Below are 25,325 nucleotides of genomic sequence, written 5' to 3'. Positions count from 1 at the left end.
AGCACCAAAGGGCCTCCCCAGAGGATGTGATCCACTGGGCTCTTCCAGTTCCACTTTAGGCAAGAAGTCTCCCACCCAACAGAGAAAAGAAACTCACTCCTGATGCTTCACCTCTGAAACAACTGGATTTATTCCAACAAGTTCCACCTTATATCCTAGCTCGCTCCACTGGGCTAAAGGCAATGCCCCCTGGCATTTCCTCGTGGGGGTCTCCCATCCAAGGGCAAACTGGGCCCTGGCCCTGCTTAGTTTCCAAAGTCGGACAGCATATGCTGCATTCAGGATGGCATAGTGGCACTTCAGGAGGGACTGGTGGCTACACGCAACAACTGGCAGAAGCAACTTATACAAAGGCAAGAAAACAAGCACACTTGTACTGCATCTGTTTGCAGAATGCAAGCTCTGATAGCAAAAGGGGCTTTGGTTACATTATGGGGTGACTGTGGGAGGTTTGAGGTTAAGAATACATTCTCTTGATGGTCACCTTCTTCTGGGCCAGGTCACGATCCATCTCCTCCTCCTCCTCTTCTGAATTGACCGCAGGGGGGTCCTTCACTTTGCCTGGCAGCTTGGCTTTGCCCACGGACATGTTGTAATAGGCTGAGCCACGCAGGGCACCAAGGGCCCCCCCCACAAGACGGGGGCAGGGGCTGGGTTGGCTGTCTGCAAGAAGAGAGGACATTGGAGGACAGGTTGGAAGCAATAGGAGAAAGGAGTTGCATCACTTTCCTCTTGTACTGGAGGAAATATGGACCCACGGAAAGCATTTTGGCTGATATCGAAGGAAAAATAGGGTCGGATGCAAAATATTTCACCTATTGGCAAAAATAAGGATCCCTCCAAAATATTTCATCTGTTCCTGAAAGACAGATGGATCCCTGCAAAATATGGGGAGAAAAAGGGAGCACTGCATTTCAGGAGACAACTGAGCAAACCCTAAAGGCAGACAAAAGGCTCAGATCATACATAAGCCTTGCAGAGGACAATTGAGAACTGGATCCATGTGATGTGTCCATTCTTCTCTGGAATCCTAGCAGTCTATGATAATGGGGTTGCCTTTCCCTTGTTCTGGCTTCTGATTATCAACAACTCCGTGAGAGAGGAGAGTGTCTGCTTTAGGAGACACAGTCCTCTGGTGCTTGCCTCTATTGTTGCCTGGCAGTTCGTCTTCCAAAGCGGGAGTCTTTCTTTCTTGGTTCCTTGTAGACAAACATCTACTTACATCCATTTTTCCTCCTTAAATATTTTAAAACAGCTAACAAGCAGACTGCATGTTTTCATTTGTGAGTTACAGCCTTGTTGAATAAAAAATTCATGCAAAAAGATGTTTATCGTGGGACGCGTTGCACTGAATGCATCCAATAAATATATAATTAAAAAAGAAAGAAAACAGCCAGAGAGCATTGTGGGAATCTGCTGTACCCAAGTGACCCAGGGACTCTATGGGAGGGATGGGATAAGAGCTGGGGAGGTTATCTGCTAAGACGGTCAGTCTCAGCCCCATGGGTCCCCTAGACCTTGTAGCACTTCCATTCCCAAAATGCTTGACGCATGGCCTGGGGCTTCTGGGAGATGCAGCCACACTTCCTGGGATCCCCCTTTCTCCCTTGCTGCTGCCTTCTCCTCCGCTCCATGCAGCCCTAGAATCATAGGACCTTAGTATCAGAAGAGACCCCCAGGGACCACCCACTCCAACCCCCTTCTGCCATCCAATCCCTCCCTGGGACAGATGGCCATCCAGCCTCTGTTGAAAAGCAGCCTCCAAAGGAGGAGACTCTATCAAACTCCATTGAGGCAGCATCTTCCTCTTCCCAACAACTTTCACCGTCAGGAAGTTCTTCCTGATATTCAGCAGGAATCTCTTTTCCTCTAGTTTGAACCCACTGGGTCTTTGTTCTTCACCCAGAAAAGGCTCAACACTGGGTCTGGCTGTACATAACACAGTTCCACACATTTCACTGGAGCTTTTATTTATATGTACTTTATCTTTTCAGGGTGGGGTACATGTTTAGCCCATTCACACCATCACATTATCCTCCCAACAGCCCTGAGAGGTAGGTGACTGGCCCAAGGCCCGTCCAGCACTCCAGTCCCATGCATCTAGCATCTAACATCATATTGCCTCTTGACAGGTCTTGCCACCTGAAGGGAGACTCTGTGTCTAATCATGCCACCAACCATTGACCAGCAGAACGGATGCTGTGCCAGAGCCCACTGCACCAATCCGGGCCACCTACCTCTCAGGGAGCTCTTCATCACCTGCTTGGGGTGCGCAGGCCCTTTCCTTCCAGACCGAAGAGTCGCCTGCAGAGAAAAGATCCTCCATGACCTCGGCCACCGTCTTCTGCCCCAAAGCAGGACCCAGGACCCTGGCCAGGGACCGGTCCCTCCCCGCCACGTCCCTCATCAGCTCCTCCGAATTCAGGCAGAAGGGTAGCATTGGGCCCCGGGCATTCGGGGAACGGCTCTCTCTTGCAGCCCCCGCTTGTGGTGGATCGTGTCCCTTGGGGGCTGTGGGAAGGGAGGAAGAGGCGAATGGGTATGAGCGAATGGGCACAGCTGCTCTTTAGTCTTAAATAAATAAACATTTTAATTCCGTCATCTACAAGGGGTACCTCCCAAATTCATGGATTCTTTATCTACATATTCAAGCGTTCATGGCTTGAATACATTTTTTAAAAATATAAATTCCCAAAAGCAAACCTTGATTTTGCCATTTTATATAAGGGACACCATTTTAAAAGCCCATTGCATTTAATGGGATTTGATCACCAATCTGGTATCCATAGGTGCTCTGCAGAAATACCAAGAACCCTCTGTATTTGATAGTTTTTCAAAATTTTGTAACATACATTGTTTAAACTGCATTTCTTTTAATTGTACACTGTAAACTGCCTTGGATCCCATGCTGGGAGACAGATGGGAGAAGGAAGGAAGGAAGGAAGGAAGAAAGGAAGGGGCTCCGGCCCTTGCAAGGAGAAAGCTGAACTCACAGGGACTGCTGGGGAGGCTGACCGGGGAGGACGGCTCTGTGGTCTTGCAGGTGGACGGTCCACTCTGGCCCTTCTCCCATACTGACTCTGGCATGGCATCTTCATCCAGAGAGCTTGATGGCCTTTGGAGGAGAAAAAGCAACCAGGCGTCAGCTAAAGGTGGGATGTCAGGCTGCCTACGAGGATATTGATCCTTTTTTAATAAATAAATAATATTTGTGTTTCCTCGCCTCTCCCATTGGATTGAAGCGAGGTTACAGACTAATTAAAAACCATTATACAATCTCATAAAAACAATGTTCTTCTCATTGGCTCTTGGGTTGCATTTATTTTATGGCGGGTGTGATTTTTTTCCCCGCAGTCTGCTTGGAACTGTGTCATTTGTCATTGCCACTTTGATTTCAGAATTTCTTCTCTGAGAGACTGGATCAGAGTGCCTCACACCAATAAACACGAGCAGGAAAGGCAGCCTTTTCACACACACTCTCCCACCAAAGACCCACATCTGGTGACTCACCCTGAGAGATTGCTTTTAACACCAGCAAACATTTCCCTGCCTTCTGTCTCCTGCTACAGGTCTCTGCAGTTGGAAAAGGCAGCCTTTCAGAGTTTAACTCCCCAATTCTACCAGCCAGAATGATTCTGGGAATCGTGCTACAGACTAGGGTTCCCGGATCTCAGGGCCTGCCTCCTGTTCCCCAATCCTCAGGGCAAGAGGAAGGAACCTCCGGGTGAGAGGGTCGCCTTTAAAAGTGTGTGTGTGACTGCATCCCTTGGCATTTTTAGTTTGAGTGGAACAATTTGTGCAGCTTGGTTGAAGGACATTACTGGGTCTGCTTCTTGTAGGAATTACTTTTGGAACACTATCAAGAGCCCACTCCTTGTGACATCTCAAGGGGGCACCCCTCAATCTTGGCTCAGAAATCTCAGGGTCTGGGGTAATCCTGACCTGGCAACCATAGTCCAATCACAGGTCACTTTTCCAAGCCCTGATCTCGTCTCTGGTTTCTTTTCCAACTATCTGGAAGTATGTGAACCTTCTGGCCCTGATCTTACCCTTCATCCCATGTTCTCCATTTCCCCTGTCATACACACTGGAGATATATGCTCATCTCCCTTCTAGATCCTCCAAGTGTCCTGATTTAGCAGGGACAGTCCCCATTCATCCTTTGTTGCCCCACTTTCCAGTGCTTTTTAAATGGCCCAGTTTCTCTCTCCTCCTCCCACCTTACTTCCATTGCTGCAAACTGAGTTCAAAGTAGTTTGCATTCAGTTAGCTCAGTTAAGGATGGAGGGGAAAGAAGAGGGCCTTTTCCATGAGGTTTTGGCAAAAACAATCTGCTGCAGCCTCTCTTAGCTCATGTGTTCATCCTCAGTAATACTGTTTGGCATCTTGACCACACTCTGATGTCCAGGTTTCCACCTGCTGAGATGCTGGAGGGCATTCACTTACCAAGGATGCAAGAAGCAGGAGGTACTTACCGGGAAGACCCACTCCTCTCGCTTGCATCTGGTGTCGACCATTCAGGGGTCTGGCATGGGGAGCTGTGGCAGTAGTAGCGGAGGCTGCTTTGCTCCGCGGGTGCCCCAGGCGAGGAAGCGGTGCCCTCACGAGGGGGGCTGGCACAGGGCAGGGGCTGCAGGTGGGCCGCCTCACTCCACAGCTGCTCCAGAGGGAGGCTCTGAGACCGCTGCCTTGCGGCTTCCTGGCCGGAGCCACGAGGGTCTTCGGGGAGGGGGGCCGGTCCAGCCTTGGTGGACAGCAGCTGGTTATGGGAGGCGCGGCGGTACTTCTCCCAGTTTGGGGGGGGGGGGCGTGGGGGCGGGGGCCCCTTCTTTTTGCCCACACAGGGCGGTTCAAGCAGGGTCTCCTCTACCTTGGCCAGGGGGGCTTCTCGCCGCTCCCTCTCTGTAGCCCCGCTGGCCAGCTCAGCACAGAGGTGGCTTTCTGAGTAGGCCCTTCCACGCAAGGGGGGCTTGCGGGGCTCCTCGTAGTCAGGAGTCTCTGGGACGGCTGCCACTCTCCCTGGCCTTTCTCCATCCCATGAGAGGTTGCGGGCAGAGATGGCACGGCAGAAGGCGGGCGGCCATTCTGGTTCGGCCTCCTCGAAGCAGGTCCAGAAGGGGCTGGCCCTGGCAAAGCCCATCTTGTGTTGTGGCAGCTCACTGGAACAGACGCCCGGGGAAAGGACAAAAGGAGAAGAGGTACGGTTGAGAGAGCCCTGGAGGGCTTTACATCCACGACCCCTGGCTCCCCAAACCCACCTCCACAGAGTCCCTGCCTGGCAAGAGGAGCATTGAGCCTGACTCAGCGCATGTGGGCACAGCCCTGGCATTGCCAAAAGCAGGCGTTGGAGGGATGGCAGCCAAGTTAGACGTTGGTTCTCTGCTTCTCTTTCTCTCTTTCCCCCCAAGAAATCTGCTGTTTAAAAGGGTAACTAGCAGATTAGCAGCTATATTTAGCCTCTTCCCAAGGAGGAGGAGGAGGAGGAGGAGGGAGCTGCTGCTGAGTAAGAAGGCCCCAGTGACAAAAGAGGGCAGTTTGCAGCCCACACCAGCAGCGCCAGAGAGATGCTGGTGGCAGGTGTCTGATGAGGAGAATTCGGAAGCCTGAACTTCCCGGTGTGGGAGGCAATGATTCAACACATAGGCACCCCAGTGGGTCCATTGGGGGCACCTTAAAAGGCCAAACTCAATGCCAGGTGCTCAGCTGAGTGGGCACTTTGGACCAGCCTGTGCCACTCTTGTGCACGAGGAAGTGCTTAAAAAAATACCCCCAGAGCAGACTGCCTTGCCCTCTGGAACCTCCTTGGTTTGATAAAACTGGGGCAAAATGCCCTTTTGGCTAGGAGAAGGTTGTGCATATGTATGTGTGCAAGCTCACATGCAGAGCTGGCCAGCGCTTGGGAAAGTTACTTTTCTTGACCATGGCTCACAGAATCCTCCAGCCATCATGGCTAAAAGGGTTAACATCCCCAGGCTCTGGATTTGCTCCTCTCCTTTTGTTGCAAAGGGTGCCTTCCAGGCGCTGATCGCTTTGACACTTGTCTCCTCAGTTCCCACTCCTTCAGGGGTCACTCAGGGCTTGGATACAGCATCAAAAGAAAGGCCACCTGGCTCCTGGACCTGAGGAGCCAGGAGCCAGGGGCATGACAAGCAAAGGCCAGCTGGTGACCAACTCCACTTGAACGCGTGGCTGCCCTCCCCACAGCTTTTCAGTGGCAAACCGAGGGCTTAGAAAGAGGTGGACATGAATGCTGTTCCCCTTCTCCAGCCTAGAATAAAACCCACTGGCGGTGGCCAGCCTTGCAGCCTTTTGCAGGTGATGCATCAGATGCCAAATGGCCCGAGTTTTGAGAGTTGGCATCTGGAGGTGGGCACCAGAGGCACTGGACCTCCTCACCCTATAAGTCCTTTAGGATGGTTGCCAGGCCGCCTTCCCTCCTGAAACCCAGAGGGCCCAATGCCAAGCTCTTCCTCGCCTGCCTGCCTCCCCTCTGCCGCTTTTACCTCATCGACTGGCTGGTCTTCCTGTTTATCGCTGGGGGCTCCCAGTCATCCACAGGAAATTCCTAGACAAAAGAATCAGACAGTGAGGGGTGGGACACACAAGAACATCCGGAAAACTCTGCCGGTGGGTGAAAGGAACCCACCTCGCCTGGCTTTCTGTTCACTGTTTAGAGAGCAGTCCCCAAAAGGCACTTTCCCAAGCTCTGGCTGTGCTGCTGTTTAAGGTCCCTTTCCCACTTCACTGCAGTTTTTGTCAAGGGCTGTTCCCCCTGCTTTCAAAATCCTACTTTGCATTGTGTCAGTATCTTTGTTGACTTTCCTTGCACACTTTGCTGAAGAGGGTGAGGCCCTCCAGACGTTGGCACTTTATTGACAGGCTGCTATCTTGTATACATGGCACTCTGAGCATTTTAGGAAACTGCAGCCAAAATGGTAAGGAAACAATAACAGAGGATATTGTTATCCAAAGGATCTCCTTGTGAAAGACAATGCCAAGCACAGTCTCCGCAGACACATCACCAGCATATAATGGACTGGACTGAGAAGACCCTAAGGCTGCAAAGCAGGGGCAGGAATCATACAGTCCTCCCCCACAAAAGCCATTGGACAGCAACTCCCAGCATCCTTTACCATTGCCAGTGCTGGCTGATAGGAACTACACTCCAGCAAGATCTAAAGGACTTCAGGGCTTGCTATAAACAGTCTAAGCCCTGGTTTTGTGTAATGTCTGCACCGGGACGCTATCCTTGCATCTATGTTTAAAAACATCTCAGGAGCATGCACCAAAAACATAAAAGTGTAAATTGATCTGGCATCATTCAGGCCTATTAATTTTTCTGGCACTGACGCAGAATGCCACACCTTGGCCATGCCTTTGACTGTATATCTTTTCACAGCCGTCTTTTGAATGTGCCAGACAGGGCTGATGGGAGTTGTAGCTCTTGTAGTTCAACAACATTTGGAAGCCCACCCACCCAGCTCAGTTTCCAATAATAATATTTAATATTTTGCTGTCTCTAGGTTGATTCTTCCTCCAAAGACTGCTAAAACCCACTGCAACACAAAGTGTATTTCTTTCTCCCTGAAGCCCCAAAACAAAAGTCCAAGAAATTCAGCCAAAAATGGACAGAGAACACAACAGGATGTTATCCGTATGACGTTGCTTATGGCTTTGGTGGGGCTTGCTGGGGAGAAGAAAACCAGTTTGTCCCTGCCACTGGTGCAATGGTCCACCCCTGCCCTGGGCGGTTCTGTCCTTGAGTCCCATAGCCCCATAGCCTGCCAAGGTCTTCCCAGTGCCTCAAGGTTTCTCTGTGGCACCAGCCCCCCCACCCGGGTCCACCCATCCGCAGCACCCATGGGCTCTCTATGATGCCCACCTACCCTTCCCCAGACACACTCTTACCATCTGGAAGGCCTTCCTCCCATGCCAGGGTGCCCCCCCTCTCCTCCAAGCGCTGGTGTTGAGCTGGGCAGCAGCAGTCGGGGCAGTGGGTCCAAGAGTGAGGATGGCAATGGTGAGCACAGTGGCCGGGGGGCACCGAGAGGTTTCTCTGATGCAGTGAGGGGCACCGCTCCCCATAGCAGAACAGGCAGGCTTCCCGGGGGGCACATGAACACGGAAGGGGCTGCCAGCACTCCCAGTCTGGCCGGTGTCGGGCCAGGGGCTTGTAGTAGGTGGGGACTTCGGGACGGAAGTCCTGGTAGGTGGGGGGAGAAGGAGAGGGTCCGAAGGCCTGGTCCATGGAGTGGCGTCGCTGCTGCTGCTGCTCTTTGTGCTCAGAGCTCACCAGCTGGAATGTGTTCTGCTCTTCCTCCCGTCTGTGGGGCGGGACCCCCCCAAACCTGCCCCGCCGGGGGCTCAGGTGCACAGGGGAGAGGGGCTTGCTGCTCTCCTCAAAGAACCTCCTCCGGTCAGCAAAAGGCAGGAGGCCTGACGATTCCTCCGAGAGCCGGGATGGCGACTCTGGTTCAGCTGGCTGTGGATTCCCATCGTGTGGCTGCAGTTTGTACTCTGGAGACCAGTGCCAGCGCCTGCCTCGCCCAGACATGGGGGGCACTGGAGACTTGGGGGGCCGCTCAGGCCCTTGGGCTTTCCACCTAGACTCAGGGGCCGGAAGAGACCCCCGGCCAGGGCTGTGGGAGGTGGCTTCTTTCCCAAAGACACTCAGCTCTGAGCCCCAGCGCCTGATGCTTGGTCCTGAGCCATGGGGCATGCTCTCCGCTATGGGGGGAGGAGGGGGAGATGGGGAAGGATCCAGAGCAGAAGGAGGGGGAGACCAGGAGGGAGGGTCAACGGAAGAGGGGCTGCTAGGGGGCTCTTCTGTCTCTTGCACGGCCTCCTCCCCACATAAGATGGCAGCAGTGCCCTTTGCCTTCTGGAGCTGGGCTTTGCGCCACTGGATCTCATTGCGCAGGTTGGTGGCAAAACGGTCGCTCTGGCGGCGCATCTGGGCAGAGCGGTGCTGAGCCAAGACTCCCTTCCTGGGGGCCGGATGGCTCCCTCCTGGATCCCGGACCCCTTCCTTCAAAGCGCTTGCGCCACTGGAGGCAACCTGGGAGTCCCTACTTCCAGACAGGGGTGGCTGATGCTGGTGCTTTGGAGACAAGGCAGGTGGGAGATCAACGGAGGCACTCCTGGGTCTCTCCAGACCGAGGGGATGATGCTGGGGGCCTTCCTCTGTCCCTGGACAGGGGTCCAGCTCTCCGGCCTGGTATGGGGACCCCTGGCCCTTTCGGTCCTGGTTCATCCAAGGCTTGGGGCCCCTGGGGCCCTTTTGGTCCACATGAAGTGGAGACACAGTCCATTGGGGCCCCTCCTGGATGTGGGCTACATTCAATGCCTGAAGCTGGGCAGCCAGCAAATGCTCCGGGGCGCTGTGCCGGTGGTGGCCCAAAGGTCTCGACCAGCCTTTCTTCCAGGGAGATGGGCAGGTGATGTGGCGGCTGTCGAGGTCAGTCTCGTTGCTTTTCCTTTCCAGGTGCTGCCCAGGGTCTTCCAAGGGGTGGTCGCCCTCGGCCTCTTCATTCAAGAGGGACTCGGCATTTGGCACCCCCTTCTCCATCGCTGGGCTCTGGTCGCTGTGGGAGCTCAGCAGGTAGTACTGCTCAGTGGCAAGAGAGTCTTTGCCTTGCCCAGTAGACCCCTGGGGTTCCCTGCCACAGACAGAGAGGGAAGTGTCTGAAGTCCAGCGCCCCTTGGGGTTCAGGGGACCTTTTGGGCCTTCTGGGTTGCAAGCTCTCAGGCTGTCCTGCCTCACGGGGGGCTGCGGTGGGGAGGGGGCGGCTTTGGCAGAGGCAAGGAAGGGACCGGCCCGAGCGTAGGACACTGGCTGGTGACCAGGAGGGTGTGACCCAGCTCTGCTGACCACTGCTGGGTCACCACCTTCTCCACCCGTCTGGAGGTAACGGGGGTCAGGTTGCTGGACACACTCGGCAGAGCTGCCCTCTTCGGGCCGCAGGGCAGAGTCAGAGGCGTTGGAGCTGGCGGAGAAGGAACTGTAGGCCGAATCGCGCTTGTTCTGGTACATGGCCTGGTCAATGGGGGAAAGGCTGCCCTCGCAGTAGCTCTGGCTGGGAGGGCCCAGGCTTTCCATGCTCCCCAGGGAGCTGCTCTTGTCAGTGCTGCAGTGGCGAGAGAGAGGGGTCCAGGACAAGGGCAGGTCACTGGGGTGGGCAGGAGGAAAGAGGCGGAGGGAGACACACACACACCGGTCAGCAGGGATTCTGCAGCGCAAAGCTTGGAAATAACACCTTGGAAATTAAACATCTCACTCCCAATTTGTTCAGTTTCCCCAAAAACCTTTTAAAAAATTGTTCTGATTGATTGTTAAAACTCAAACAACACCAAGGGGACTTGGAAATAGTGGCCCTATAAAAGTAACTCATCCTCCCCCCCACCTCAGGAAACTTCTTCCCAAAACTTAGAGAAAAGTCCCCTTTTTGGAGTATAACCCCCAGAATCCCCCAACCAGCATCCAAAAAAAAGGGCTTTCCTTCAAGCTCTGGATTTTTAAAACCAGCAGTTGCATTCAGGAAGCTGTGGTCCAAAACCAAAGGTACCTTTCCCATGAAAACACCAATGCAGCAAGGCAAGTTGCATTATTGTTATCCACGGATAGTGGCTTTCCTGCCCTACTTTGCTTTCAGCAGCAGGAACGCAAACAATGGCCTGGAAGTGACTGTGAATTTCCATAGATGGCCATCCCCAGATTTCCAAAGCTGTGAGAGGCAATTGGAGGAAATAGATCTGCATGAGGCCCTTTGGCTGTTCAGGGATGGAAAAATGTGGAAGGGCCAGAGGCCACTTTTCTGCCCTGGGGACCCTCTGGGTGCTCCACAAAACATTAAAAATTGGGTGGCAGTCCACTTCTGAACATGTTTTAAGTGTGCAATGAGGGGCATGCATGGTGCAATTTATTTCTAATAGGTGCCTTCTCAACTGGGGGAAAGGAGGTAGAAAATGGTGGGTTCTGGGGAGTCTGGGGGCATCAAGGGCCACAGTCTTAGGGGCCTTGTTTTAGTCTCCCCTGCTGTCATGGATTAATTGGTTGCATGGATCACAGGATGCAGGAGGGGGGCTAATTTCATTGCCCCTTTCCTCTCCTTTCCTCTCCATTGCCCTTCTGTTTAGCAATCAGCTGCCCTGCCAAGTCCTGGAGCACTTTAATTGCTGTCTGGTGCAGCCTTGGCAAAGGAGAAGAGCATGGCAAGCGGGTGTGGAGTGATCCAGTGCCAGTCCCTGCAGTTGCAAAAAGCGGTTGCTTTGGGGCTGGATTTGGAAGGGAGCCCTTCTGAGCCAGGGAGGGGTTCACAGATCCTGCCTGCCCACCATGCCAACCTGCCAGCCCACATGGAGCTGAGAGCTGGGCAAGGTCTCTGGAATCCATTACCTCCTTTAGCCTGAGCCGCCTCCCTTCCTGACAGGCTCAGCCCAAACTGGCAGCCAAAAACAGGCACTGCCCTGAGAGCGTGCCACCCCCCTTTCCACGTCCCACAGCCAGTGGTGCCCCAGGCCGGCCAGAGCTGTGGGGAAGGAAAGGGGAGCAATGTGCCCACTGAGCCCAGTGCATGGGAACTCAGAGCTCAGGGTTCCCAGAGGAGGGCAGAGCAGCCACACCCCAGAAAAACAACCTTCAAGAACTTGGAGAGTTACTTTGTTCAAAGTAATTCATTATCTGTTACTCATTATTGCTGGTGGAAAAAGCAGCCCTGCCTGATTCTGACCAATTTTCCCTCAAGCTCTGTGCCATGCTGGCTGGGGGTTTCTGGGACTTGTAGCCCAAAGCAGGAACTTCCCACAAGCGCTGTAACTTGATTGCTATGGGGATTCTGGGACCTGTAGTTCAAAAAAGGAACTTCCCTCGATCTGAGAGGGACCTCCTCCCAGCTTCATAGGATGCTAGTGCAGGATTCTGCGAGTCCAAAATGGAACCTTTCTTCCCCCCTCCCAAGCCCTTTGGATGTGTCCCTTGTGCTAAGCCCCAGGAAACCATCTCCAGCGAGAGAAGACACCCACTCAGAGAGCCCCCTTCTGTCCCGGTTGCCAACTTACCTGGTGTCACATCCCGAGTGCCAGGAGAGGCTGAAGGCGTCGGGCGGACAGGGCATGGTGGCCGCCTCAGTCCGGCCCTCGGAGAGCTTGGCCAGGTGCCATGAGTGCGGCCGGATGACAGGGATGTTCCTCCTGCAAGTGGGACAGAGGGAAGTCAATGGGGGGCAGGAGGCAGCCCTCGGGGGCCCCCACCCAATGCCCACCCCTTCACCCATCATCCCCAGGAGAGGCTCTTAGCAGCAGGATTTGGGTGGAGGGCAAAAAAGTAACCTCCCCTGCAAACATTAGTATAACAAAGCAAGCAGCCATATTATCTTTGGTTATCAGCCAAGGCTTCCGTGGTAGCAGTGGCAACCCAGCTGGTCAGCCAGGAGCAATGGCAAGTCTCCCTAGGTGGAGACCACCAAGGCTGTCCATCCTTCGTCTGCTGAAGTATTACGTTTTGGCACTTTGAAAGCAAGAAAGGGCAGGAGAAAGCAGGACTTTGGGAGCTACAGATTGACCCTTATTCTAAATCGTTTCAATTGGTATTAAATAATAAATGATGTAATATATATTTCATCCCATTGGATTATTGTCTTGCGTTGATTCACTGTCTGAAAGTGATGTAACAATGACAAGAACAATACCCACCAGCCAGCATGCCCTGGATTCTGGGAGCTGTAGTCCCCAGAAGCAACTTCCCAGAGCTCTGGAAAGGAGGAAGCGCACCAGATCTGCTGCTTCATGGGCTTGATGCCAAGAGCCCTCAGTGTTCAGGCACCCAGTGGTGGCTATCCTTCCTTGCCCCATGGCAATGAAATCCCCCTTGCCCACAAGCCCAAGCAGCCCCAATGGGGAATCCCTCCACTCCCAGAGTCCTTTCTCAGCATGACCCAGCAGAGAGCCTCCTGAGAAAGCTCAACTTCTAAGCAAGGAATGCATTCCGGCTCATGCTCTTAACCAGTGGCGTCACCGGTGTGGTCACTCATGGCACCACTTCCCCCCATGGACCTCCTCGTCCCCCCATAACACACCATACAGAATCCTCAGTAATGTGTTGCTGGTTTTTGTACTAATTAATCATAATTCTTGTATATTACTGGATTTAGCGGTAACAGTTGTGAGGTAAACAACTAGCAAAATTTAAATTATACCTTTAAATTACAGTATCATACGCAACTCCTATATGTATTTACATATACAGTCAGCCCCTCCATTTTTGTAGGGGATCTATTTTGCATCTTCCGCGCGCGTGTGAAAAGGGAAACTCACACATATTTGAGCCCCGTAGGCACGAATGGGTGCACATGCCCATGAGTGGCTGCTGTTGCGCACCCCATTTTAATCCCCTCAGTTTGCTCGTCGTGGGTAAGCAAGGAGCGCGGAGATGAAGTCTGTGCAAATGGAAGGGCAACTGTACAATACATAGTTTCATGGGGTTGATGTGAAATCATTATTATTTTATCATTTTTAATTAGTAAAAAAAATTAAAACTTACAATCTGGGGCCTCTCCTTTCTCCTCCACTAAGCCTCACCCCACTCACCCCATCTCTTCAGTGTTTTAAAGGGACAAAGGCAGATGTTGGTGTCACCCCACCTTAGGATGTCACCTGGTTTGATCCGCACCCCAAACCCCCTAGTGATGGTTCCACATAGGTGCAAGCCCTCCCTCTGTCACAGCCCCTGACCCACAAAGAGCAGCCTAGAGCATCTCACGCAAACAACTCTGTTCCCCAGAGCGCCAGATTGGGTTGAGCATGGGAGTCAGCCTCTCCCTATTTGGACCTCTGGCCCCACTTTGACTAATGCAGCCCCAAAAGCAAAAGCAGCTTAGGGGGGAGGAACCTGCTTGCTTAGGGGGTGCCCCCAGAGAACCTCCCGGCAGAGTCAGAGAAGGGCAGCAAAGTCCCTTTACCCACCTGGCCCTACTTTGGAGCGAGGAAGCCCAAGTATGGCACCTTGTGGCTGAGGGCAGAGGGAGATTCCGTTGGCTAGCCCCAAGTGCTAGGATTTGCTCAGGATGCCTCTAGTACCCCATTGCCCACCCTTCCTGCCAGATGGGGCTTGAAAGCTCTGGGGATTTCGGTCCCCCCACTCACCTGAGGAGACCTGAGGAGAGGGCTTGGGGGGCAGAGGAAGGGTCCAGCCCCCCCAGAGCAAGGAGCTGCCGAGAAGAAGCTGCTCAGAGAGCCTGGGACCTGCTGCAAGGCAGTCAGAGAGGGAGGGACTCCTTGCCGGACAGGGCTTTCCTGCCCCCCCATAACACTCCCAGAATGGCCAGACGCCATCCTCATCCCCTCCCAGCCAGGAAGCGCTGAGGAAGTGATGGCCAGAGAGATAGCGGTCAGATCGGAGGCCCAAGACCCCCAGGGAAGGAGGAGGAGGAGGGCTTCCTGGCTCTTGGAGGAGAGGCACCACTGGCCACCGCCTCCCTTGAACCAAGGCATGGGGACAACAAGCATCCTGGGGGGCAAATGCGGGGAGATGGCCCTAAGGAGATTGGGATGGGGGCTCAGAAGAGGGGGGATCTCTCCCAAAAGCCTGGCAGGGGGATCCCAGAGCTTCTCCGGCTGGAGAAATATAAGCCGCCTCCGGACTTTGACTCAGCACAGCCCCCTCCATCCCCACACGCCAACAGGAAGTGGCCAGGACAAAACGCAGGAAGCGTGAGATCATGGCCGTCTCTCTGTGGAGGAAGCCTCTGGATTAGGGCTAAAGGAGAAGTGGGGGTGCGGGGGTGGGCTGTGGGGGGAGCAGAGGCAGGAGGAAGGCCTGAGACGGCCAAAGCGGGGAAACATCCCTTCACTTGCAAAGAACAGGGTGGCACAGTGGGGGACAGAGTTGGTTGAGCTGGACCTCTCTGGCCATGAAACAGTGTGGCAAAAGAGAATGGACACACACACGCCTTCCATGACATACATATGTGTGTGTGCATTTGGGGTGCCACTTCTCATGCTAAGCTATGTAACTGAGACCCTGGACCAGGGAAAATGCTGGTCCTTCATATACAAGTTGTAAAGTTTTGTGGGGCCTCATTCACTTTGCCTGCAAATGCCCCGCAGTCCCACTACACTCATTCCCACCTTTCTGTTGGGAAATGGAAAACTGGGATGGTAAAATACAAGAGAGGGCTTTTATACAGGATCATGGAGGTCCATACATCCGCTCACCCACCCATCAGTCCCTGATCCTCTCTCTTGGGCAAAAGCATAGCTTCAGACAAGTGGCTTTCCTTGGCAAGGGAACAGACGCGTAGCCTTCCTTTGGAGCAAAGAGGGAAGACGGGAGGCTGGACCACGCAGCTGGAATGAAACTGGGGGTCTCAATGTCTAAGCATAAATGCCAGAGGAACATAACTAAGCTGTTCCCACCTGGTCTCCCCCCCAGCACACAGAAATCACCTACATCCCTGCATTCAACATTAGGACGGCTGCACCTGGATGGGGAAACTCCATGTGGGATGCCTGTCCCATTTTACTCCCCGTGGAATACCTAGCCCACCGCATCCACATCTGAATGCTCTTTGACAGCAGCCGGGTGAAGCATTCCCGTCCCCACAAGGCCCATCATTCCTATACAATTTCCTCACATTTTGTCTCGGTCTTGCTTTCTTTCTTATAAGATCGCTTTGCTTTTAATTGCTATAAACCGCCTAGAGTGATGCAAGGCCTTGGAAGGGAAAGAAGCAAACATTTTATAAAATAAACACAGGTTTCCACACACCTGTGGCATCACCATTGCAGCCGCACAGTGCGCAAAGACTCTGGCATTCCAGGCCTCTCGCCAACCGGGCCAAAACAAGAGTTTTCAGTGCATTCTGCAACTGAGTACAATGGGGCTTTTAGTCCTGGGCAAGTGGGGACAGGACTGCAGCCTCTGCTCTCCAGACGCCAGAAGAAAGGAAACCCGTCAGGAGTTCATGGGGCTGTGGAGGGGCAGATCTGGGCCTCTCCTCTGTTTACTCGCCCCTGGCTCAAACAGTCACTGAGATCCCAATCTCTGTTTCATTCTGGGATTGCCATGAAGTGGTCAGGCCAAGTGCCAATTGGAAAAGCAAAAAAAATAAAAATAAATAAAAAATAAAAAATAAAATAAAATGCCCCCGTAGCAACCATTTGCCACACCTGGGTTCCTGGAGCAAAGAGGGAGAGAGCAGAGGGTCCTCTTGTCTCACTTAGCAATCCTCCAGAAGGGAGGCTGAGCAGAGATCTCCCTTCCCTTTGCTACAGACAGGCTATATTTACACATTACTCATCTGTCCAGGGAGGGAAAAAGCAGGCAAGTATTGGGAGTCTACAGCTTAGAAAGAGAAATTTAATCAGGGCATGAAAGAAGAGTTCTGTGTGACTCAAAGGACTACCTAGTCTCCTGCCAACTTCAGCTGGTCCCCTAAAAGAAATCTGTGTGCCTGCTTTGCAGTTTCCCATCTATTAAAACTGTTCTGTTTCTTAGAATCCCCCTTTTATATTTTTGTCAAATGTGTGATTTGTAGAAGGTGGGAGGCACTGGAGGAGGGTAAGAAAAGGAAGGCTATAATGGAGCGTGAAAAACAAGCTGGTCCTGATCAAAGCCAGTCCCCGCAGTTGGCAGGAGCCAGGCAAAGGCTGCCTTCCCATGCTCCCCTCCGCTGTTTGCCTTGGCCTCCTGCAACCGGAGAGGCAGGCAGGCCTTGATTCCTGCCACGGGAGGGCAGCAGATCCTGGGCTTCAGCAGCCCTTCTGATAAGGGAGCCGGAGGACTTGGCAGACCCCAAAGAAGCCCCAGAGAAGGATCTGGAGGCCAGTCCAGGAGCCCTTTCCATGCAGCTGTAGCCAAAGGGCTGCCCAAAGGAGCACCGAGGCACCACCAGTGATGCCATGCTGGAGGGGAAATAAAGGAGGAGGAGGGATTCCCCCACTCTTTTAAAACCTTTTGACTCTTTTTAAAGCTAGTTCATTGCCTGCGTTTAATCTCCAGCTTTGCTGGCATGCACGATACCCTGTGCTTCTGCTCTGGGCTGAATCAGAAACCTGTATGCTTCACCCAAAGGAATAGGCTGAGTGCCATCTGTTTTTGGATTTAGGCTTGGAATCTGGGGGTTCCCCCCAATTTTGAGCTTTGCACTTTCTGGGGGTGCCTCCAGCCTCCCATCCCTGTCTTGAGACTGGGTTTAGCTGCAGGCCTCATGGGCATAACACCACACTTCATGTTTGGTCTTTCCTGTTTCTTATCAACTACCTTCCAATATTTTTGTTTTTGTACCATCTACTCTGAGAACCAATTCTGTGGGACTCAGAAGTTCACACACATTTCTGACATTTTTAGGTTGGCCTTTAGAAAAAGTATTATCTAACTTGGGTTGTATATGTGAGTGTGGGAGGGAAGGTGGGAGTGTTTTTATCTGTGTGCATTTTTGTTCCCGATTCTGGGAAGAGTCATTCTGGAGCCTTTCCAATGTGGCGATGCCCCGGGGCTCCCGTTTTTGCCCCATACCTCCGGATGATCATCTTGAGGGTGCGGTAGGAGCCCTTGATGAGGATGAGGGCCTCCTGCCGAGAGCCATAGAGCGGCGTCCCGTTGATGTTCACCAGCTCGTCCCCAGAGCGCATCTTCTGAGACAAGGCCGCCTTCCCGCCATCTTCCACCTGGACAGAGAGGAAGAGAAACCCCAAAGTGGTCACCCACGGACGCCAAGGGCAAGGCCCAATCTGCCCAGTGCCTGCCAATCCCTTTCCCAAACTGGGGGAAGGCTCATCCGGACCCAGGGCCCTCTGGAGGATCTGTCCTGGATTGCTTATTTCTTTATTTGTTTCATTTCTATACTGCATTCTCCTTAATAATCAGCTAAAAAGCCTGACAGTAACATTTGAAATACAATTGAAAGGTCATCAGATCAAAGCAATTGGTTACGAATGGTAGATAATAATTTAAAAGCATGCAAAACTTAAAGACCTAAAGCACTCACAGACCCAACAGGAAGGCTCTTTGCAAGCAATTACACATTAAAAGCCTGCTTCAACCGAAAAGGAGAGAGCAAGGAGGGCTCCAGCTGTGGCTCCCATGGAAGGGAATCCCAGGGGTGGGAGCAGCCATGGGGGGCTGGAAACGTGGTGGGAGTCCCTTTAGATTTCACTGGCAAATGTATTCTCCAAATGACGGTTGTTCTCCCTCCAGTGTATTTCGCTTGCACTTGGCATTTGTGGGCACTCCAGGGCTGTCAGAGTGCCCACAGGTTTTCACCTGGCAAGCATAATGAAAACACAGTGAGATAAAGAGGTTGGCAAATGCACTCCTTTTAACTAGGCATAAATGGAGGGTTGTTTTAACAATGCAAGTCAAACGAACAAGCAAGGGGATAGGAGCAAAGCTTTTTCTTCTGCTGCGAATGCACCCACCCACCCACTCCTCCTGGCCTCCATTTTAGGAGACCCTGGGGAGAACCCAGACCAATTTGAAAGTGCTTTGAAAAGAGAGTCTTCCTCAGGGTGATCCTCAAAGCCTTTTGCCAAAGACAGAAACAAAGCCTGGGTCCTCCCAAGCCAACTGCATTCCTGGAAGGGTCAACATGGCAGCCATTCCTCCCCTCCCTTGCTTTCCAAAATACCCCTTTTGCGCTTTGGCAGAACGGGGACGGAAGTGCTACAATGCCCATAGAGGCCAGTTGCAGCCAAGGAATTTTGCTCTGTCTGGGGCCAGATGTCTTTGGAAAGAAAAGGACAAATTCAGCTGCCCTCAAGAGTGCCTTCCTTCCGCTGCCTCTTGAAAAGTTCAAGGAGTGGCTGTGAAAACAGATCTTTGATACAGGGCAGCAATGCAGCAGAGTACATTTCTCCCCCCATACACACACACCACCTTTTCGCTTCAGTTTGTTTAATCCTGTGCCCCTTTGCCCCTTCCTCTGGCAATTGGGATGGCAGGTGTCCCAACTCCTGCTCCAGTTTGCAGCTGGGAAAGAAAGCCAGCAGGTTTTGCAGAGGGACTTACGCAACACGTTTTAAATCCTTCCTTTCTATTAAAATCTAAGCAGCTGAAGCACTAATAACCACCTCCACGTTCCTCTTGAGTTACTTCCCTATATACACACAGTGCCTTCCCTTCCTTGCGATTTCCCCCCCCCCCCAATGCGCCCAAAGAGACACACTAGCCTACCTCGCAGGGGTGAGGGACCCTGGCCCCTCCGGCACGCTGACCCCAACACCTTCGTAGCCAAAGTGCTTCCTGCCACCACAAAGCCTTGACTTGCCTTGATCTAAAAAGAGGAGCACTGCTTCCTCCTTGCCGATGCAACCTTGACAAGAGATGAAGGGACAAGACCAGCCCTGCTGCCTCCCTCTTAGTCTTAAGGAATGGCCACTGAGCCCAAACAAGCAGCACTTTGGGCTCAATGCATCCTCTGCCTGGCCGCCTGGTGCCCAGCTGGACAAAGCTGTGCCCAGGGACCCAGCTGGGATCCAATGGGGGCTGAAGCACTGGGCAGGGCAGGGCAGGCGAACACCCCCCCCCCAAGTCACATGAAACACAGAGTCAGCACATGGATCTCCCCCAGCTGCTTCCCCCGTGTCGGGCCAAAACAAGGGTTCATTGTGTGGCCAAAATGCCATCCAGAGCCCACAGAGAGCCATGGCCTAGCTGCCATGCTGATGCAAGGCCCAGAAGGATGTGCCAGGATCATGTAGCTCACAACGAACCAAACTCCGAGTGACCCATAAGAACCCAGGAAGAACCTCAGAACTGGTACCCACAATTATAGGACAACGATTCCGCTTCAGTTGCCATGGCTCCCTCCAATGGAATCCTGGGATTTGCAGTTTAGGGAGGAGGATTTGGGATTTTCAGCCAGAGAGTGCCAATGGCTCCCCAAAGTGCGGATCCTGGAGTCCATTGGATGTAGCCAAGGCATTTAGCATCCAGAACCAGCTCTGATATGTGAGATGCAGCCATCTTGACAAGTCCATGGCCCTTTAAAAGCCATCCTTTCCGCTGAGTATAGGAAGCTGCATGGACCACGCAGAGGAAAGGCTGACCAGTGTCATAACGATGAAGAAGGCACCGTAAAATGTAGGACACCGAAGTAATGTGTAGGACATTACCAAATGGAAGCTGAACACGCTCATATAAATATAAATGCATGCTTCTTAGTCCTGCTCAAAGCGGAAGACATTTTGGAATTCCTCCTGGACGGAAGGCTGAAATGTAGGATGTGTCCAGGAAAAGGAGGACGCCTGGTCCCCCTTCCTGACACTTGGCTGCAGCCAAAAAGACTGGAGCCTCGCCGCTGGAGGCTCCACCAATCTGCTGGGCAGAGCTTTTAAAAACAGGTAACAAACAAAGCGTTATGCTGAAACCTTAATGGATGACCAAAGACTCCAGCCTTAAGGGCAGGGATGGAACGGTAAAGAAACATATCTGGAAAACATTTCACCGTTCAAAATTAATTCAAATGCAAACCAGCTTGTTCTCGAACTATCTAGTGTAAGAGCCGCAAATTCTTTCAGTCGGTTGGGGACTGGGATCCTTTGTTCGTTTTTTGGGGAGGGAATATCTAAACCGCTGATCACAGCATACAAAGGGAGAGACCAGGGCAACTGTCACCAAACCTTCTTCCAACAACCGAACACAGGACTGAGCAGATCTGTCTAACCAAAGGCCTTCTGTGCCTTGTTATGGCTCTTGTGACATCAGCTGGCGTGCCACGCATGAGAGATGCCATGTTGCACCAAACCCAGATTTTGAAAGAAGCCCCAGCAGTTCTGGGGAGGAGAGATCAGCCTGGAAAAGGAGACTAGAGAAGTGACTAGCCTAAGGAAATACCACTCTCTCTGTCCTTCCCACTTCAGCCTCAACTAGCCAGTTTTGCCCCATGCCGAACTAAGAGACCCCCAGAGACTGATGCAAATCTGGAGCAGATCTCAGGCAGGCAAACACCACTCCCTCCCTCCCTCTCTCCCTCCCTCCCCAGAAAAACAGAACGTACAACAAACAGCCTTTTTCTGAATTCAGAACTTTGTCTATGGTACGGAAAGCCATCTCAGGCTGTCATGTGAAGACAGGGGCTATGGAAGGGAGTCTAGTCCCATCATGGCCCAGTGTCAATGCCCCTAAACTGGCATTGCTGGAAGTGGAAGAGAGCCATCCCAAATTTGACTCAAGAGGTCCCCATCTGTTTTGCTGGCAAGAGGAGCCTTCCCCCATATACTCCATGCTCTCCCCCTCCACTTCCATCCAGTTCAACCCTGGCCAGTTTCCCTATTGCCCCAGAGCTGCCTGACACAAGGAAGCCAGGATACAGGGAAGGCGGAGAACAACTATGCACCAAATCAGCACATTTCCTCTCCCAAAGCCATTGGTTTTGGGGGCTGAGCTTGGAGCAGAAAGCAAACAAACAGAGCTTTCCTTCTTCTTTCCCTCCTCTGCTCTGGGTCCGCTGCCTTCTGCTCATCTCAGTTGCCGGAGGAGGCCCAGCGGCAGCGTTTCGGAAATCGAGTCCAGATGGGGAAGGGCGGCAGGCGGGCGGATGGACGGGTGGGAAGGCGGGCAGGCCTTGTTCCCTGGCACACCACGGCCACAGCACTCCTCCTTGCAAAGAGAGCACACACTCATTCCTCAAATCCCAGCTGGAGGTGCAACAGGGAGTCTCTGAGGTGGAGGAGGAGGAGAACAACCGACCTGGAGACGTAGGTTGTTTAGCCCTGCCAGTATGGCTTCCCAACTGGGTCCCAGAGACCCTTGGAAGCTTTCTCCAGAGCTGTTCAGAGAGGAGAGCCCTGCAAGGCCTCTTGCACAGAGGCAGCACATCCCAACACGAGGAGGAACTGCCATAGCACTGAAGTGGGTTTGTCCTCCTCCATCTTTCCTTCCATAGCTTTCTAGGGATTCTGCTAAAACTTACCAAATTGAGGGAATCCCGCAGCCTCCAGAAGTGGCTTGACTACAACTTCTAGCAGCCCTATAGCCAGCACAACCCCTGATGAGGAATGTTGGGAGATGCAGTTTAAGAACAGCTGGAAAGCTCCATGCCTCTCACCCTGGACAGTTTCTCTGCCTAGTTTAACATTGTACGGAAAACTTAACTTCTTTTTTGGTACAATAGCTCTCTAGCCAGCAAAGCCAACAGCCATGAAGCAACAACCCCCAGACAGTTTCCCCTTTTACGTAAATGCTGGAGCCTGAGGTTCCCAGGAGGCTGAGCAGCCCACGAAGCACCCAGCTGTGCCTTCACCTCCCTCCTCCCCATCCGCCACTGTCTACCTCTCTTTGGCATCTGCCTGGCAGCTGTCCCAGTTTCCAAGAGGGCCTTGAGGCTGCTGGAGGCTCGGCCCCAAAGTCCCTCCTGTCCTAGAAACTGCGATGGAAGAAGCCCCAGTAACAGGGGGCTGCCAAGGAGGAAGCCCAGCGGTCAGCAGGCAGACCAGGAGGCAGAGGGTCCTGCCAAGGAGGGCCCACCGGGAAGAGGAGGCCCAAGGAAGAAGAAGCTATCTCAGCTGTCGGTGGCACTGAGCCCAGGCGAGGCAGAGAGGCAGCGGAGCCAAGAGGTGCAGCGTCTAGACACCCCGCCTTCTTCGTGGGTCTGGGAAGCACACCCCACAATTACGAAGGAACTGCAGGGCCTGGAAGACCTGCTCCTTCCCTGCAGAAGGGAGGCAGAACAGCCCAGCTTCCAAAGCTGCTGAAACAGGCCGGGAGCAAATGCAGTCCCTTTTGTGCCAAGTACACACATACACACCAGCAGGACACCCCCAGAAGGAGTAAGAATACCCTTTGACCTCTCTAGCCCACAAAAAAGACAGGACACCCCAATATTGGGTGATTTCCACAACCTTCAGGCAAAGGAAGAGAAGCCCAGGAGCATCAGGAGTTCTGGCCTCTCAGGATGGGTTCTGTGCCGATCCACAGTTTAAGCTCAAGACAGATGAACCAAAGAGGCCTGCATTGCATTGTTGCATCCAAGAGCAGCTGAAAAACACAGAGTTCCAGGTGTGTTTAGAAGCCTTGTGGAGAGCAAGGAAGGGGCCTCATGTCCAGGTGGGAAGGATAGATACACCGCCCAAGGCCATCAAGGTGCTAAAGTGCAAAGGAGCTGCAGCCCACTCAGGTGTAGGAACAACGCAGCCGCACACCCAACTGCCCCATAGCTACCTCTGTAACCCTGCTATTCCGCACGGGGGGGATGCCAAGAGGCAGCCTGTGCATAAGATGGTGCACTTTGGGAGCAGCTGGGACTGCATCACACTGGAGAAATTACCCACTTTGGCATTGCTTTTCAGCATCCTGGGTCAAGGCTATGGAATTCTGGGAGTTGGAGTATGTTGTGGTCCAGAGCTGAGCTCAGCTCTGGACCCCACACATACTCCAACTCACCCAGAATTCCATAGCCTTGACCCGACCAGTTAAAGCAGTGCCAAACTGGGTTATGTCTCCAGTTTGGATGCAACCTGAGAAGCTGAAGCCCTGTCTCTACCCGCTCCATTGCCTTGTTCCTGCTGAAGGGTTGCCTCCACCGGCGCCTTGCCATTCTTGTTCTCTTGCCTTTGCAAACAATGTGAGCTCCCTTCCTTCTTGGGAGGGAGAAGAAGCAGCTTCCTGTGAGCCAAGCGGGTTTTTGGAGCTGGGTGCAGCCTGGAGGTGCAGCAGCTCTGTCCCCAAAGGAAAAGGGGTAGGTTTGCCTACAGAGCAGGTCATTCTGTAACATCCACTTTTAAAGAACATTTTAAAATGCATTTTTCAGTTTAATGCAGATTAATGATTTCTTAAAACATGTGCAAAAAAAAAAAAAAGAAAGAAAAGACCTGAACCAAAGATAGCATGATGCATTCCCTCTGCATCCCACCTGTAAGAGCAGCATGCTCTGGGAGGCAGTGCTGCTGAGCTGGTCACAGTGGGGGATTGGTGGGTTGTTTGCCAATGGGCCAGGACTGGCACCATAATTGCCAGACCAGTAACCACAAGTGTTGTTTCTTTCTTGGGAACTCTCTGCGGACAAGCAGCCAGGGGTTTGTGGTCCACACAACACCGCTTGGGTTTGAAAGACTGGGAAAAGGTATAACAAAGTGACCAGCTTCCCCCCTTTCCCCACAGAGCACTTTGTATGTGGTGCCCTTTAGTGACCTAGTGGTCACTCACAATGAGAACCCCAAGCTTTCTGCCTCATGGTGGGACACGGTGTGGGTCACTGCCACAGTTGGTGCAAAACTGGATTGTTTTTATTACATTTTGCACGTGGGGCTGGGCATGTGGATCACCAGTCCAGGGTTTTGAGGGTGCTTGAGGGATCCTTAGGAGAGGAGGGGGACCAAGAGAGGGCCCACCTTGGGCCAATCTGGCTGCTGAGATCCTGAGGCCGGCAAGCTTTGCCCTCCCGCTTTCTGGTGAAGTTGCCAGCAGTCCGAGCAAAAGACAAGGGCTCCTTTGTGCCATAATTAGCTGTCAGCCGGGGAACGCTCCTTCTCCCCATAAGCCTCTGGCCTGCCCTTTCCTTTCCCTGCCCCCTTTGGCAGTCAGATCCTGCGCTTCATTCTCCAGATGTCCCAGCGTAGCTTGGGGCCGACCAAATTCTGTGCAGGTACCCGGCTAAGAACTGTTTGGCATCGTCACTCCATGCGCCTCCAAACACTCTCCTGCAGGAGGATTGGCTGGGAAGGAGGCTGCCCGGCTGCCCCCCTCCCCCCAGCAGCAGGGCAAAAAGGCTGGGAAATGTGAGGGAGGCAGATCGGAACCCCTCCCTCTTCTGACCATGATTTGCAGCATCCGGAAACTCCATCCAGGCATCTGCCTCTGTCTGCTGCCCCAGTTCTCTCTGGAGTGAATGGTAGCGCTGCTGATTTGTCTTCTGGTACAGAAATGTGGGGCGGGCTCCCTTTCCTCCGCATGGGGTTGTAGTGGATTCCTCCCAGCCATAGGCTGCCTGTTTTGTGTGGGTCTGGTCATTTGATGTGCGGAATAGCGGGTTACAGAGGTAGCTATGGGGCAGTTGGGTGTGCGGCTGCGTTGTTCCTACACCTGATGGGCTGCAGCTCCTTTGCACTTTAGCACCTTGATGGCCTTGGGCGGTGTATCTTCCTTCCCACCTGGACATGGGCCCTTCCTTGCTCTCCAACGGCTTCTAACAACACCTGGAACTCTGTGTTTTTCAGCTGCTCTTGGATGCAACAATGCAATGCAGGCCTCTGGTTCATCTGTCTTGAGCTTAAACTGTGGATCGGCACAGAACCCATCCTGAGAGGCCAGAACTCCTGATGCTCCTGGGCTTCTCTTCCTTTGCCTGAAGGTTGTGGAAATCACCCAATATTGGGGTGTCCTGTCTTTTTGT

The 25,325-nt window shown here is 52.9% G+C and overlaps 1 protein-coding gene across 1 annotated transcript in view; it reads right to left on the bottom strand.

Moving 5' to 3' along the window:
• SHROOM4 (shroom family member 4) overlaps positions 1-25,325 on the bottom strand; it is a 38,349-nt gene that overhangs the window by 6,350 nt on the left and 6,674 nt on the right. The window contains 9 exon segments of the mRNA XM_042480069.1: positions 485-659; positions 2,238-2,511; positions 2,994-3,115; positions 4,476-5,159; positions 6,504-6,565; positions 7,909-8,039; positions 8,041-10,169; positions 12,058-12,189; positions 17,513-17,664. Coding sequence (XP_042336003.1) covers positions 485-659; positions 2,238-2,511; positions 2,994-3,115; positions 4,476-5,159; positions 6,504-6,565; positions 7,909-8,039; positions 8,041-10,169; positions 12,058-12,189; positions 17,513-17,664 — 3,861 coding nt within the window.

This window comes from Sceloporus undulatus, chromosome 7 (genome assembly GCF_019175285.1).
Source record: "Sceloporus undulatus isolate JIND9_A2432 ecotype Alabama chromosome 7, SceUnd_v1.1, whole genome shotgun sequence".
NCBI classification, from domain to species: Eukaryota; Metazoa; Chordata; class Lepidosauria; order Squamata; family Phrynosomatidae; genus Sceloporus; species Sceloporus undulatus.
This window is presented reverse-complemented; position numbering and strand designations above follow the sequence as displayed.